The sequence below is a fragment of the Poecilia formosa genome, unplaced genomic scaffold, assembly GCF_000485575.1.
Source record: "Poecilia formosa unplaced genomic scaffold, Poecilia_formosa-5.1.2 Scaffold74, whole genome shotgun sequence".
NCBI lineage: Eukaryota > Metazoa > Chordata > Actinopteri > Cyprinodontiformes > Poeciliidae > Poecilia > Poecilia formosa.
In genome coordinates, this window is record NW_006800013.1 from 297,683 (window position 1) to 313,788 (window position 16,106).

Genomic DNA, 16,106 nt, shown 5'->3' on the forward strand with positions numbered 1-16,106 from the left:
TATGTTGTAGTTTAAAAATGCAGTCTAGGCTATAAAATCCAGGATTTTGTGTATTGATAAACACAAACTCAGACATACAGGGCCACTGCCAGGAATAGGATGGATACCTGGATACAGATAACTGGCTCATGCCTAGTCAACAGATTTTTTTAAAATTTTTATTCAATTAATGTTTCCAATCCTTTTTTTGACCAGGTTTCAGCTTTGGATGAAGACTTGGGGATCAACAGTCAGCTTATTTATTTTATGCAAAAAGGAAACAGCGATGGTCTGTTCTCTGTCACTCCCAACGGTGTGTTCAAGATTTTACACAGCTTGGACAAGGAAAGAGAATCATTTTACACTGTCATCATAACAGCTGTTGATTCAGGTAATTGATATTCAAGATCAACATAAATTAGATTCAATATGTAAATAACACTTTCACACGGGTTTAACTTAATGAATGTCACTTTGTAAATTTGAAGGTTTTCCACCACTAACTGGCACTCTGACTATCCATATCACTGTGGATGACGTCAATGATAACCATCCTGAGTTTTCAGAGGAAGTCTACAACACCATAGTGTCTGAGGACAGTCCAATAGGCACAGTGTTTGCAATGATATCTGCGTTTGACCCTGATGAGGGCATGAGTGGTGAAGTAAGGTGAAGAATCACATCCAAAAGAGATTTTATGTGGTAGAACAACACAAACTACTTGCACAGTTGTAAGGTGTAGGAAAAACGATTTTAGATTTTTTTTTTTAAATCTAAAATCAGTCAAAGGTTGGTTTGCATTTATATTTACCACTCTTTACTCTGATACCTCTTAATAAAATCCAGTCCAACCGATTGCCTTAAAATGCTTTCCATATAGCAAATAAGCTCCATTGACCATATGTATAATTTGATCTCCCATAAAACAGCTCATAATGAGCTATAATGGACTGGTTTTGATCTAAGTATTATGTGTTAGAATGGCTTATTAAATGTTTTGACCTAATTCCAACTGAGATCTATTGCAAGACTTTAAGGTGGATCTATAAAGTATTGAATCAAATGGGCCGAATATGTACCTATACCATGCATAATTTTCATTTGTGAAACAATAAAAAACATTTGGTAACACTTTATTTGAAGGTAGGTGAATAACTTTTTAAACTTTACCTTTAATAACATAAAGCTACTTAATTTTTAAAGTTTAATCAGTAATACTTTTATAACAAATTTATATCATTAATGATTTCTTGGTTAATGTCAAGTTTTCATAACAAAGACATTTTGAATAATGCCAACTTTGTATTAAAAGGGGTCATAATTTACCGAATGACGCTTTATGACAACAGTCATAAATATTCATGAAGGCTTATTCATGTTCATGACAGGTGTTATGTCGTGTTTATGACAGTGTCATGTCAGTCTTATTCAACCCATTTTAAATAAAGTGTTACCAAACATTCATCATTTTCTCTCCACCTTTCAATAATCTGTCACATAAAAACCCTAATAAAATACAATGAAGTTTGGAGCTGTAACTTGACAAAATGTGGAAAAGGTTTAAAAGCATAACTGTTTCGGATGTCACTGTATACTAAAAAATGTTTCACTTTTTCTTTAAATTAGGTATTTCATGGAAAACCACAATGCGCCATTTGCTATTGAGGAAACGTTCGGAGAACTGCTTACCACTGATTTCTTGGACAGGGAGACTGTAGCCTTTTACACGCTGACAGTGATTGGCACGGATATGCATCCCACACAGCCGCTGTCAAGCTCTGTACTTGTTAATGTCCTGGTTGGTGATATCAATGATCACTGGCCTCAGTTTCTGGACAGCCCCTTTGTGGCTTATGTGCCCACAGAGTTTCCTCCAGGTGAGATGCTTTGCTTCCTTGTGACATTGAAGGTGACACTGTTGAGACTGAGAGCAAAATTTACATATTTTGTTGGTATTTTTCCACAGGCTCAGTTGTTTGTGCAGTGAGAGCAATCGATGAAGACACTGACATGAATGCAGAGCTGCAATACTCTTTATATGGACAAAGTTCAGACCTGTTTTTGATTGATCCGAACAGCGGCACAGTATTCACTTCAAGCTTACTGCAGAGCACGGATGATATTGTCATCAACGTGTATGTAGAAGACGCTGGAGAAAACCCAAAATTTGACATCACTACTATCAGTATCAGGTTTCACAACATTTCTGACTTCCCAGAGATGAATGTGGATGTTCTGAGTTATTCTCTCTTTGAGGACGAGCCAGTGGGAACAGTAGTAGCTGTTATTTCTGCAGCAAGCATCAGAGCTGAACCTGTCTCTTTTTATCTTCCTTCTGGAAACTTTGAAGAGATGTTTCACCTAGACCAATTAGGTGGAGCACTGACAGTTGAGAACCCACTGGATTATGAAAGCAAAAAGGAATTTTCTTTGTTGATAGAAGCCAGAGACTCTGGTTCGCCTCCATTTTCATCATTTTTAGAAATTCACATAAACATCACTGATGTAAATGATAATTTTCCCCAGTTTACCCAGACTGAATACAGGTGTGAGGTTTATGAAAATTCCCCACCATCTGGAGTTTGTGATGTTCTTGCTCTCGATGCGGATTCTCCCAATTACAGCACAGTATGGTACAACATAACAGAAGGAAATAATGATGAGTTTTTTACACTTGACCCTGAAAATGGTTTGGTAAGCACCATTGTAAGTTTAGATCGAGAAAGCATTCCCTTTTTTAATTTAACAGTTGAGGCTGCAGAACCTGACAACCCCCTTCATACAGACCAAGCAACAGTAATCATTTCTGTTTTGGACAGGAATGATAATGCACCTCGATTCTCTCAGATACATCTTGCAGAGGTCTCTGAAAATGCTCTGATAGGGCACACAGTTCTGCAGATAACCTCAACTGATGATGACGTTGATTCTAATGCAGTAATTAATTATTACATACCTGACCAAAATCAGGATCTCCCTTTTGACATCGAATCCACCACTGGCTGCATCTTTATTAGAAGGTCTCTGGACAGGGAGGCACAGGACCATTATGTCTTGAAAGTAAATGCAAATGATTCAGCATGGAGTGTTAGCACTGATGTCAGTATCTTTGTTTTAGATTTCAATGATAACCGACCAGTATTTTCTAGCAATTTGTATTCAGTTGCTATCCCAGAAACAAAACATTTAGAGATTTTTGTTTTGCAGGTCTTTGCAACAGACACAGATATTGAACAAAACAGTGAGGTTGTCTATGTTGTTGAACCTCCAAATGAATTATTTTGGGTAGACGCTTCTTCAGGAGATGTTTTTTCAAAGCAGCCACTCCTTTTACATAATTCTACTTTTGAAATCTATAACTTCACAATTGTTGCATTTGATTGTGGCAGCATTCCTCTGCACAGTAACACTACTGTTACAGTGAGATTAGAACAACTGAACCTCCACCCTCCAAAGTTTTTGCCTTCTCCAGCACTGGTTTCCATTCCATATGACCTATTGGTGGGAACTGAAGTGGCCAAGTTTACTGCAACAGATCTAGACGTCAATAGCGGTGATTATATTAAATATAACGTCAGTGGAGGCAATGCTTCTGATTTCTTCTGGATTCAAGCTGATAATGGAAAGTTATTTTTAAGTCAAACTTTAGAAGAACGTCAAAATGAGTCACTTACTTTATTAGTTGTGGTCAAAGATCAGGGCTTTCCTCCTTTGATCTCTGAGACTGAAATCACCTTTGTAATTACTGGGAAAAATCACTTTTCTCCCAGGTTCAGTGAACCAGAAGTCACGTTCTCTGTCCCTGAAGACTTGCCTGTTGGATCAGTGGCTGGGAAAATCCAAGCAGAAGATGGGGATTACGGTCCCAATGGTGTAATTAAATACCTCATTAGTCCTGAAAATCAATATTTTCCAGTCTCCATTGGCGAATTCTCTGGGCTGCTAACACTTACCAGAGAGCTTGACTTTGAAAAAGAAACCAGATATAATCTGCAAATCAAAGCAACAGATGGTGGATGGATAGCTAAATCTGCCTGGATGAATGTAACTCTGATTGTTGTGGATGTAAATGACAATCCACCTGTCTTTTCATTGTCAGAGTATACCACAACAGTGCCTGAAAATTCAAAAGTTAGAACAAAGGTTCTAGATATAAAGGCCACCGATATCGACTCAGGAGTAAATGCACAAATATCCTACTCTTTTATTGCTGACAGTTTTGATAAATTTGCAATCGATTCAAGAAATGGGAGTATCACTACTTTGGATATCTTTGATTACGAGCAACAGCAGATGTTTGATTTAACAGTCAAAGCTTCAAACACCGCCAGACACAACTTGTTTGGTTTGGCTCATGTTATCATCCACATCCTGGACCTCAATGAATTTAGCCCAACCTTCACAAAAGAAAGTTTTAGCTTTTCAGTATACAAAAATGTTCCTGTTGGAACGTCAATAGGAAAAGTGACGGCCACTGATAACGACAGTGGTCCTGAAGGTGAGGTGTTTTATCTAATGTTTGGCCATGGCAAAAATTTTGGCTTTGACATTGACCCACTTTCTGGAGAGATATATACAAGTCGTAGTTTGAGGGATCAAGGAAACGGTAAAGTAATTTTGAAAGTCTTGGCAAAAAACTCTGGTGTTATTCATGGAACAGACATAGCTGAGACGTCTGTCAATATTAATGTGATTGAGACTAACGATGCACCCTTGTTCACATCCACATGGTACGTGGCAGATGTTAAAGAAGACACCCCAACTGGGACATCTGTGTTAACTGTAAGTGCTTTGGACCAGGACTCTGCACTGGATTGGGATCGATTCATCTTTAGGATTGTAGACGGAAACACAAATTCCTCTTTCTCCATTGATCCACTTAATGGCATTGTGTTAGTAAACTCTGATCTTGACAGGGAACGCTGGCCAGTTTACAATCTCACTGTCACAGCCACCGATCATGGTTCTCCCCCAGCCACTGGGACAACAAACGTCATTGTGAACATAGTTGATGTTAATGACAACGCCCCCCAACTCGTGACAAACAAGATTCAAGTGAAGGAAAATCAACCTGAAGGAACCATAGTTGCCAGATTAAATGCATTTGATTTTGATTTACCTCCAAATCAAGGTCCTTTTACTTTTTGGCTATCAAATTTGTCAGCAGAAAGTACTTTTTTTCTCACTCCGGATGGAGTTTTACTCACCAGACGTGTTGTTGATCGGGAGCATGTCTCTGAATATCGATTACTGGTGGTGGTAAAGGATGCAGGGTTTCCTCTACCACTGTCTTCAACAACAACACTCCACATTAGGGTGGAAGATGAAAACGATAACCCCCCGTTACCACGAAACATCTTTATTGAGGTGAAATATTTTGGCAGTTCTTTTAATGGTGGCATGATTGGCAATGTGCATCCTGAGGATCATGATGAGTCTGATGCATTCCTCTGTTCCATTAGAAGTGGCCCGATTAACATGTTCATGATACCCAATGGTACATGTGAGCTATGGTCATCCCCCTTTCAGGGCGAGGCCACATTCAATGTCACAGTTGAAGCTACAGATCAAGTTCATTTTCCAGTAAATAACAGTATCTATGTGAACTACAAAGGTTTTACAAATGCATCTGTGGACAGTTGTATTTTTTTCTACGTGGCCTCACGTTCAATGGAAAACTTCTTGACCAATAGGTATTTGCGGTTTGTGAAAGCCTTGGATAGTCTGTTCAACCTGCAGGCTTCAAAGACTCATGTTTTTGGAATCAAACATATTGGCATGGAGATACTACTACTTGCAGCAGTGAAAAACTACAATGGACAATATCTAAGCAGAGAGGTAGCAAGTAGTATATCTGCTGGGCATAAGAAGTTACTGGAGTCCCAAAGCAATATGACAATTTCTCACATCACCAGTGATCCATGCCTCATGAGCCCCTGTCAGAACGGGGCCACATGCAACAAAAACATTTACATCAGCCAGGAGGTTGCTGTCCTGGAAAGCATGGCTGTCATCTTTGTGTCGCCACAGAAAGAGATTTTTAATTGTACCTGTTCGGTCGGGTTCAGCGGTTCACTCTGTGAAGATGACATTGATGAATGTGAGGCGAATCCTTGTCAGAACAACAGCACATGTGAAAACACTGCAGGAAGTTTCCGCTGTCACTGTCAGAGTGGCTTCTCTGGCTCAGTCTGCTCGGCTGATGTGGACGAGTGCCTTAAGGTGAAGTGCCAAAATGGTGGGACGTGTATTCAGTCACAGGAGGGATACCACTGCCAGTGTGCACCTGGATTTGAAGGTAGAATTGATCACAAAAACACGCTTCAACATGTTTCATTGTACTAACCTTAACCAGAATCCTTGCAAAAAGTATGTTTACCTATGTTTGCAGGAGAACGGTGTGAACAGCTCAAAGATCACTGCAGGTCTACACCATGTTTTCAGGGAAGATGCATTAACCTACAAACAGGATTCCTCTGTATCTGTCCCTTTGGTAAGAAAAAACATAAAGGCACATGATGCAAAATAGGAGATTGTTATAGAAACAAGAAAGAAATGTGAGCTAATAAAAGCTCACAGTTTACTATATACTAATAACAGCTATTGCTTCGTAACAAGGTTTTATATCGAAATTGACATGTTTGCTTCTGATATTTTATCTTTTGTTAGTTGAAAGCTTCATTCCTTTCAGATAATCAATCCTTTGATCTATTTTTACAATGACCAATGAATTCTAATCCTATACTTCATTATTAGAACAGAAGCATGTCTTATTTTTTGCTTCCTTTATTCATTGATCATCAAACATATCCAATCTTGATAACAATAAATGTCACTAAATGCATTTTAAAAATATGCATTTGCAGATGTAAAAATAGATAATCTTAGTAGTATTCTCTTACAAATGCTATTTCCATAGAAGAATAAGTGTTTTATGTTACTACAACGTTCCAAGATCACAGTCATTTGTATGACCAGAAATAATGCTTCTGCATTGCGTATTTAACACTGTTAAACACAATCTGATCACTACATAATCCAGGTCTACAAAGATATTTTAGGCATGCTAAAAGTAGTTTTTAGTATTATTGTACCTTAGCACCAAAATATCTGTTTTTAAAAACATTAAATAACTTCATCAAATTACTAAGTATGTCTATTTTATGATCAAGTTTCTGCAATTTATTTTCTTTTCAGGAGTCAGTGGTGTCCATTGTGAGGAACCCAGTTATGGCTTTGAAGAAATGTCCTTTGTGGAGTTTCCCCCACTGGATCGCAGGACTAATTTAATTTATTTTGAGTTTGCAACAGTGCAGAGGGACTCCCTACTCCTGTACAATTCAGGAACATTATCCAGCAGGGAGTTTTTTGCACTGGAGATACTTGACAGCAGAGTACAACTCTCTTATGACCTTGGCTCCGGACCTGTAAAGTTGCAGACGCATAAGCAAGTTGCAGATGGACATTTTCACAGCGTTACTGTCAGAAGGATTGGGAATGTGAGCTATAGCTATCTACACAATGTTGACCAGTCATAAGTTGATTAAAATATTCACGTGGATCTGTATATTTTTTAACAGATGGGGACTTTGCTTGTGGACAACTGTACAGATGTTGTGAACAATGGACTTTGTTTTTCAGAGTTTGATGGCACTATCTCAGAGAGGTGCCCATAAGTGAATTCTTACAGATGACAATTTTTGTCATTTTCAGCCTTATCTGAACAACCTTAACCTGAGTAAATAATTTCTTAATTTCTTTTCATCTTTGCATCTCTTAGGACTCTTGACGTTGGAAACACAAATATGACATTTGGCGGACTGAGAAGCCTGGAAGTAATTTTGCAACATCCAAGTCCTATAAAAACACATGACTTTGTTGGGTGCATTCGAAATATTCAGATAAATGGCATCTTGCTGAGACCTTCTTCTGGCCTTGCAACTTATAATGTATTCAACAGGTAGTGTTTCATGCATTTAAGATATTATAAATTTACCACTAAATTTGCAATTATGATGCTACACATTTATTTATTTTTTACATTTTGTTGGAATGTGTTTGAATGATTCTCAAGCAACATGTGCTATTTTTCCCTTTAACAAAGGTGTCCTCGAGCAGCAGTGTCAGGATGCAACAGCTCCCCATGCAAGAATGGGGGCGTGTGTCATGACCTTTGGTCTGAATATGTTTGTGAGTGCAAAACTCCCTTTAGAGGAAGAAACTGTGATACAGGTAAATAAATACATAAGTAAATATGGAGAAGTGGATTGACAAGCCAACCAACAATATTTTCTTAAAAACCAGTGTAACAGTTTTAAGCTATTAAATGCTATTTAACAATGTTCATAAATTAATCACGTCCATTATCTGTCAAAAATCATTCTGTAAGATGAATCCTACCACTAACTCTATTTTCTGTTACTCAAAAAAAAAATCCACGAGATTTCTATGAAATCCTTTAAATTATTATTTATTTACAATAAACACTGAAACTAGCAATTTAACAAAATGAATCTGAGTACTGTACTGTCAATCACAGCTATTAACCATCAAGAATTCATATTATAATTCATCACACAATAGCAAATCCTCCACAGAGCGTCTTCGGGGGATTGTTCCAAGACAATCTGCTGTGGATTTGGAGCCACAGCAGATTGTAAAACTCTATGACTGGAGAAGCGCTGTAGTAATTCAGTCTATTTGCCATTTAAGATGCAAGGTTGCTCTGGGTGAGAGCAACTGGGTCAGGCTGGCTGTCAATTCAGGCAGAGATATTGGTTGTTTGGTTATGAGTCTGGGTTTCAGTGGGACCGAACTGGAAATATAAAGCAAAAAAAGAGAGAGCTTATTAGATTTAGCTGACAGATTCAACGTGGTTAATGACTATTAGCTGACAAATTTCAGCTTCATTTGAACTGGGACTAGTTCAGCACTCCATCTACAGTTAAACAGGATGAAAACCTTTCTTTACAGCTTTACGTATTTCCCTTAGGAATAATACATTTCTTCTAATAAGAGATCTATCGCTTTAGCCACAGACATTTTCAAGGTTTGAGACAATTAATTATCAATATTTAAATTTAAAACCCATAATTTATTATTGCAAAGCCTTATTTACCTAAGAACACTTCGGACAGATTATATGTATTGGGAATCAAACAAATACTTTAGCAATACAGCAAGGTCGTATCTTCATATTTTTAAGATCTTAAGATGCCACCTGCAGAAATAGGAATGTAAATTTGACTGAACTAGGGTTTATCTGTCAAAAAGACACTTTAAGAGTATTCAAGTTCAAATTCAAAGAAGAGAGGCTTCTATACAAAACAAATGAGCAGATAAAAAATACTAGGATTGCCATTAATGTCTTAAGGATTTGATCAAGGAAAAATAAAGGTAAACTGTATTTGTAAAGTGACAAAGAGATCCTGACAATAATTTATATAGTTTGTCTCTTCATTAAGTCTGATAGCTTGATAGAGCTAATGTGGAGTTACTGAATGTTAGATTTTTCTTTGCGCAATGTTGGGACTGAATATGTTTTCTTACCTTTTTGAAACAGAAATATCTGAAGAACTTGTATTACACTTCAAGGGGATTGATTACATTGAGTATGTCATTAAGGAGCGATTTAAGAGAGACCTTCTGCTTAAAGACCTGCAGGATGGTGCAAAACAGGAAGACACAACAATCCAAACTGTCATTACTGTCAAGTTCAAAACAAAAGAAGATGGAACCCTGCTCTTTATTCTTGGAAAAGGACATGTTGTGTTGATGGTTTGTAAAAAGTATATTTAATATATGGGCATGATATGTCTGAGTATATCAAAAACTCTGACAATCATTTCTAATTTATTTTCAGGTAAGAGACGGACAACCTGTGTTCACTTCCATTGATCCTTTAGGACATATGTCAGAGTTTACAGTGGAGCTGTTAGTTGCTGATGGTCTTTGGCACGTCCTGTCCTTATCGACCAGTGGGAGTAACAATTCACTGTATGTTGATGACAAAATGGTCTTGAACATTACCCAACAAAACATGGACTTAAGACTTTTTAGTTTGGAAAAGATCATTCTTGCTGCCGCTCCACCAAGACAAAGAAAGCTCCAACAGTCAGGTAATCCTATGACTTTTTAGGTTGTTTTTTTGATTGTTTTGTTTTTTTTTTTAACAGTGATTTCTTCATTATATAAACAGTGATTTCTTGCCAGTATCAAGTTGGACTCCTTTTTATTCCTGACTAGTCTTATGCCTTAGTTTCACAAATTCAACTAGGTATCAGAAAAATCCTCCAGAGATTTTGATCAATATTTATATAGTAGCTCACACAGTTTCTACAGATTTGTCAGTTTGAAATGCCTTGCTGCTGAAATGTGCTATACAAATAAAATTTGATTGATTGATTGATTGATTGATCGATTGATCGATCAATACTGGATTGAAGATCCAGTATTTTCCATGTTTTTGAGGCCAATTTAATGCATCAAAATGCATTCAAATATCTTTTAAGTTATATTTGATATATACAACTAAAGGTAAGAAATTCAATGTAAAGCCATGAAATGCTTTTTTTTTTTTTGTCATTTTACACTGTCAGCCATGATATGCTCAAAATCATTTAAATCTTTCCATTTTAATGAAGTTGCCAGTATTGTTTCAAGAGAGGCTTTTCTAGAGTCAACCTGACATCTCTGAACTTTCTTGTGGTCACAGGATTTAGTGGATGTGTGGAGTATCTGAACGTTAGCGGTCAAATTCTGCCCGTCAGCGGACACAGTTTAATGGTGGAGGTCTGGCCGAGTTCGACTCTCCCGCAGTCCAGCTGCAGCTCTCCAGGTGTCTGCCTCTTCTCACCATGCACTGAAGAGACCACCTTTTTGAGAACATGTCTTTCAGACTGTCAGAACCGGAGGCCGTGCAGACCGGCAACGCGGGACAGGCCATGCGTGTGTCTGCAGAATGTCTCCAATCATTTTTGTGATATCTGCATTTCCACTGTCAGTGAAGAGTGCTCAGAGAAACAGCACAACAGGCCTTTTTGGATTATAGCGGTGGTTCTCCCTCTGATCTCCATCCTGGTGATTGTATGCATGTTTGCAGTTCTGTACAGATTGAAACAGCGGGATTCAGTTGTTAAAAATGAGAACCTTACACATGAAACAGGGCAAGAAACTGAAAACCCAACAATTTGTTTTGATGGCAATCAGTTGCCGAAAGCTGGACTTTCAACCTCAAAAGGGAAACGTCTTGATCGAATAAGTCCATGTCAGTCAGATGAGAAGCTTAATAGTTACGGACAGCTGATGCTTCCGAGTGAGCTGGAGTATTACGAGATCGGCAGCATCTGTAGTGCATTTAATTCTGACAACATCTCACCAAGGCTCAGCTGGCACAAGCATTTATGCAGCACGGAACGTCTTAAAAGTGATTCAAACCAGTGGGGGGATCTGAGGAGGCTGCTAGGTAATTCAAAGAAAGACAATCCTGGTGAACAGAAATGCCCTCCAAAGCATCAAAATATTTCCTCATTTCACAAACAGTCATCGTGTCAGCTTGACGCAGAGCAGCAGAGGCAGAATATGTCCTGTCGTACAAAAGAGTTCCCACAGCCAGAGCTCCTGGAGCCAATGCAGCCACTTAGCTTCGAAGAAATTAGCAAACTGAATGCTCCTCCTGAGCCAGCTTTTTCACATCAAGCGCTTTTAGAGCCTGAACCCCTAGAGTCCACGATGACAACAGAGACCTCATCTGACTGTGAAACAGACAGCACGTTTACTTGCTCTGAGTCTGACTATGACCACTTTAACATCATTACTGGCAAAACATATAGGCATGAGCAGCCATTCCCATCAGAGTGCAGAATAAGCCAGGATGTCTTTGAACTAAAATCCTCCTCCACTTTAAGTCAGGATATTTCCAAGACGGATCCCTTTGCTATGTTTGAACAATGGGAAAAAAATGTAAATGTGCTCCTGACTTTTGGAAGCTACGCTGCAGTGTTTGAGGACATTGCAGGTATGCCCATGGAGTTCAGTCACAGCGGTGATATGCAAAGTGATGAGGAAGAAATTATTTGAAAGGTCAGAGCAGATGAAGTAGTTGATATCTGATTCACTATAATTTTCTACTGTATTTAATTATCTAGGACAAAGTTGTCTTTCTGGTCAATCGCAAATAAGTTGTTTTCTTTTTGTAATCTGCATCTTCCAAGCTGCTGATTTTATGAAATATGAAATCCTTCCACCTCTTTCATCTTTTGCTTTTATTACATTCCCATTCTGAATAGTGCATTGTTAAGATATGTAATCCAGCGTTCAACTATATCAAAATGGGTTATATTATTTTCTCTTGCCCTATACATGCAGTCTTACTGTATTTTTTCCTTTATTTAGGGATCATCTGTCTGTGATAGAAAACATGATGCTTGATGAGTGCCCCCCCCCCGACCCCCCTGACTGGCAGCATATTTTAAACCAAATTATTCAGTATCACATTCTGTTTTCAGGTTTTCAGCATCCCAAGGTGAATGAGTCTTCATCAGCTCAGACAAGTTGTTTGGACTGTTCTGCATGATATATAGAGATATTACTGGGTTATTATTGTGATACTTGAGTAGCAGCTGTATAGAGATTTGTGTGTGGTATACACAATGAGCTCATGCTGCTCAATGCAATGATATCCAGTAGAGTGATGAGGATTTTATCTTGAAAGCTTTTCTGATAAAACTTAAATGAAATCATTTTTGAGAAATATGTGACTCCTGTATGTGTTGTTGGCTTTCATTGTATTAAAATGTTAATGTCCACGACAAACTAATTTGCGTATCTCAGTATTCAAATGGAGTAGAAACCAGATACTTTTTGTAGTTTATCAGCCGAAAATAAAGCACGTCACTGAGAAAATGTAATTCTCTACACCAAAAACTCTACATAAATGTTCTTTGTGTGAAAGAAAGCCATAAGTAGCCATTCTTGCACGGCAGTTTTTTTTTTTTTTATATGTTATGAGAATATCCAAATATTATATTGTTTAATTGTAATCTAATACAATGTTTCAGCTGTTACTCCATAAATCCTAAAACAAGCACATTTACTTAAATCTGTAATCTCGTTGGTTCAATAAAACACAGAGGTGGGATAAACCCTGGACAGGCTGTAGGTCTATCACAAGACTCCGGTTTAATGTAAAAAGTGTTACATATATTGTGAATCTGGACTTTTTGAAAAGCATATTGCCAGTTTAACTCCATCTAGTGGTGAATTCAAGGAGAGCTTTAATTAAACCATGCGAGGCAATGTCAGACAGAACTCATTCCTGCAGAAAAGAAAAAAATTTAATACATATATAAATCTTTACAGTCAGAACATTGGAGCAGACAGTATTCTCATTTCAGTCAATTCATCTGACGTACAACGAGGCCAAATTACATCAGAACCTTATGAAATGCACTGCTTACATAATCAACCACAAAAGCATATTTTAAAAGGACACAGAGAGTTAATGTTTTAATTTCATGAAAAAAAGATCTGTCTTTAAATCATCTAAAGCATATTTACGTTCAGTCTTTACATTTAAAACATTTTTTATGTTTGCAAATGGTTTTCTTGTTTCTTTTTTAAAATAATTTAGCTAAACACAGGATGTATGTGCTACCTGCCAAACTCCTTGTATAACTTATAAGCAAACAAACAACAACAACAACAACAAAAAAACTTATGTAGCAAATCTATATGTGTTTACTCGTCACAAGTTTGGTCTCATTTTGAAATGCAAGATTTATTTTCCTATTGCTGAATCTCTGGGTCAAAGCGTTTTTGATTTCCATCGTTTTCAAGCAGTATATCACAGGGTTGACTGCTGGAGGTATGAGGCTGTACAACATTGTTATAACAATACGAACATCAGGGCTAAATTTGATTCCCAAAGTATCAGTAATATATAAAATACATCTTGGCACATAATATAGACAGGTAATGAAGAGTTGAGGGGCACATGTGGACAGGAATTTGTAATCCCTCCCAGAGGCAGACATTTTCACAACAGCCATAATGATAGAAAAGTAAGAAATAATTATAAATGTTAAAGGAACTAAGAGAGTGATCATAGCATTTGCAAATGCAACCATTTTTACATATGCAACATCATCCCCACATGCCAGCTTGGTGATGGAATTATGATCACAGTAGCACTGCATGATGGTATTAAGGTCACAGTAGGGCAACGTCAGGGCATGTAGCACAAGTCCCATAATCCGTATAAAAGTCAGAAACCAGCACAAGCTGCAACAAATAGAAATGTTTTTGTTTGTAAATAAAACTGGATATTTGAATGGAAAACAAACAGCAACAAAGCGATCCAAAGCCATCATCAGCAAAATTAACGACTGAATCGCTCCCAGAGAGTGAACAAAATACATCTGTGCAAAGCAAACTCCAAACGAGCACATCATATCATTCCACCAATATCTGGCGATGATTTTTGGGAGTGTTACAATGCCAAATAACAGGTCTGTCATTGCAAGGTTTAAAAAGATCATGTACGTTGGCTTGTGGAGAGTCCGCTCACAAATGATGACAGCTAGAATAAAAACATTTCCGAATACAATAGCAATAAAAACAAGTAAGAGAACAAACGATACTATGCCATAGTACTCTGGTGGAAGTCCAGGGAAGCCAACGATCATAAACTCTTTCACATTTGTAACGTTTCTGTATTTGATCATTTATACAACGAAAGGGGGAAAAAATGTTAAACAGAATTAAAATGAAACAGACCTTCAGTTGGAATTAAAAAGCCACAATAAAAACCACTTCAGTTCAGCAGTAAGCTTGGCAATCACAAAAGAAATAGTTTGTTTTTCTTTCTAGAATATTCTACAAGTGAACTAATTCCTCTGTATGTTATTTGTAGAGATCATCTTTTGCCTCAAACAGAACCTTGATTCCTTCAGGTGATGTAACCCTGCAGTTGCACCTGCTGATCCTGTGTTTCTATTTAAGGCTTTTCAGCAGACTTTTCTGATGACGTCCATGGAAAAGAAAACTCTGAGGAGCAATATTCCCAAAGAGTCAACATCTTCAAGCTTATGTCATTTAAAAAACTGTTTTGAATGGAATAGGTTGTTTGTGATTTGTCAAAACGTTTAATTTGTTCAAAGATGAATCAATCTCTTATGCCTCAACAGCAGTTGGAAAACACTTAATTTTTCTGTTTTCTCAAAAGAACAGATGTATCTTCTGTTAAAATCAGCAAAAGAAAATTTGTTAAAACATATATTACCCAAATGTATTTGGAAATATTGTGTATGTTTCTCTGTAGTATAGTGCAGCAATAAACTGTGGTCAAGTATTTCTCATAAAATTATTTATCAAAAGTTGGAACATGCCAGAACAACTGGAAACTATCTTAATTTTTCAATCATGTGCTATGCATCTGTAAAAATCTGACCCTGGAAAAAATAAAACCTCCATTAATTTGACACTATTGTTGTCTTGAGAAATTTTGCACTCATAATATATTTCTACCACCTGAATATAGTTTTTAACTACAAGTAGATTTATTGTTCATACATGTTAAACAAAGTTATAAAGAGAAATAGAAATAATAAATTCACTTTACAATTTGCAGTTGAAATTATCTATATATGGTTTATTTTAGGGTTAATACATTTTATAAATTGACAGACTAAAAAAATAGAATAAAAGCAAAAATCAAGAGTTAAATTTTCATTAAAGCAAATCCTTTTGACAAAATAAAACTTCAACTTGACTGAAGTAAGTAGAGCTCTTTCAGTCTCCCAGCTACATCTGTAAAAAGTCTTTGTTCTGCTGTCTTCTTCTGTTAAAATTTAACCAGCCTTTGTTGCTATTGTTACGACTGGCTCAGGGTCGTAACAAAAACATGAACCATGCCGTGGTTAAAGTGCACAAAAATAAGTCTTTATTAACAAAACCACCATGGATTGTGGAAATCAGCATCAGTGGTGTAATGTAAATGCTTGGATGTGTTGTATGAATGCATATGGAGATGTTGTAGTGCCAAAACAAAGACAAAATCAAAGGTGCAACAAAAGGGAAACTGAAGCCGGGCCACCAAACATCTCCAACAGCAGAGTGGACGCTGCGGG

General features: G+C 37.2%; 2 protein-coding genes across 2 annotated transcripts; one reads left to right on the forward strand and one right to left on the reverse strand.

Moving 5' to 3' along the window:
- Window positions 1-99: 99 nt before the first annotated feature.
- LOC103140720 (protocadherin Fat 4-like) lies at window positions 100-12,732 on the forward strand. Its single transcript, XM_016673355.1, has 13 exons — window positions 100-135; window positions 196-370; window positions 468-648; window positions 1,606-1,856; window positions 1,946-6,277; window positions 6,371-6,472; window positions 7,177-7,478; window positions 7,560-7,645; window positions 7,760-7,939; window positions 8,084-8,211; window positions 9,542-9,756; window positions 9,842-10,097; window positions 10,694-12,732. Exons 1-13 carry the CDS (start codon window positions 100-102, stop codon window positions 12,055-12,057), a joined length of 7,608 nt encoding a protein of 2,535 aa, XP_016528841.1. The 3' UTR covers window positions 12,058-12,732.
- Window positions 12,733-13,706: 974 nt separating this feature from the next.
- On the reverse strand, window positions 13,707-14,914 carry LOC103140721 (olfactory receptor 1-like). The gene has a single exon (XM_007555982.2). The coding sequence runs from the start codon at window positions 14,700-14,702 to the stop codon at window positions 13,707-13,709; it is 996 nt and encodes a 331-aa protein (XP_007556044.1). The 5' UTR covers window positions 14,703-14,914.
- Between the last annotated feature and the right edge of the window lie 1,192 nt (window positions 14,915-16,106).

Coding starts and splice junctions, on each gene's coding strand:
- LOC103140720 (XM_016673355.1), top strand. CDS start 100: ATGGATACCTGGATACAGATAACTGGCTCATGCCTA. Junction 649..1,605: donor GGCATGAGTGGTGAAGTAAG/GTGAAGAATCAC, acceptor TCTTTAAATTAG/GTATTTCATGGAAAACCACA. Junction 9,757..9,841: donor AAGGACATGTTGTGTTGATG/GTTTGTAAAAAG, acceptor ATTTATTTTCAG/GTAAGAGACGGACAACCTGT.
- LOC103140721 (XM_007555982.2), bottom strand. CDS start 14,702: ATGATCAAATACAGAAACGTTACAAATGTGAAAGAGTTTATGATCGTT.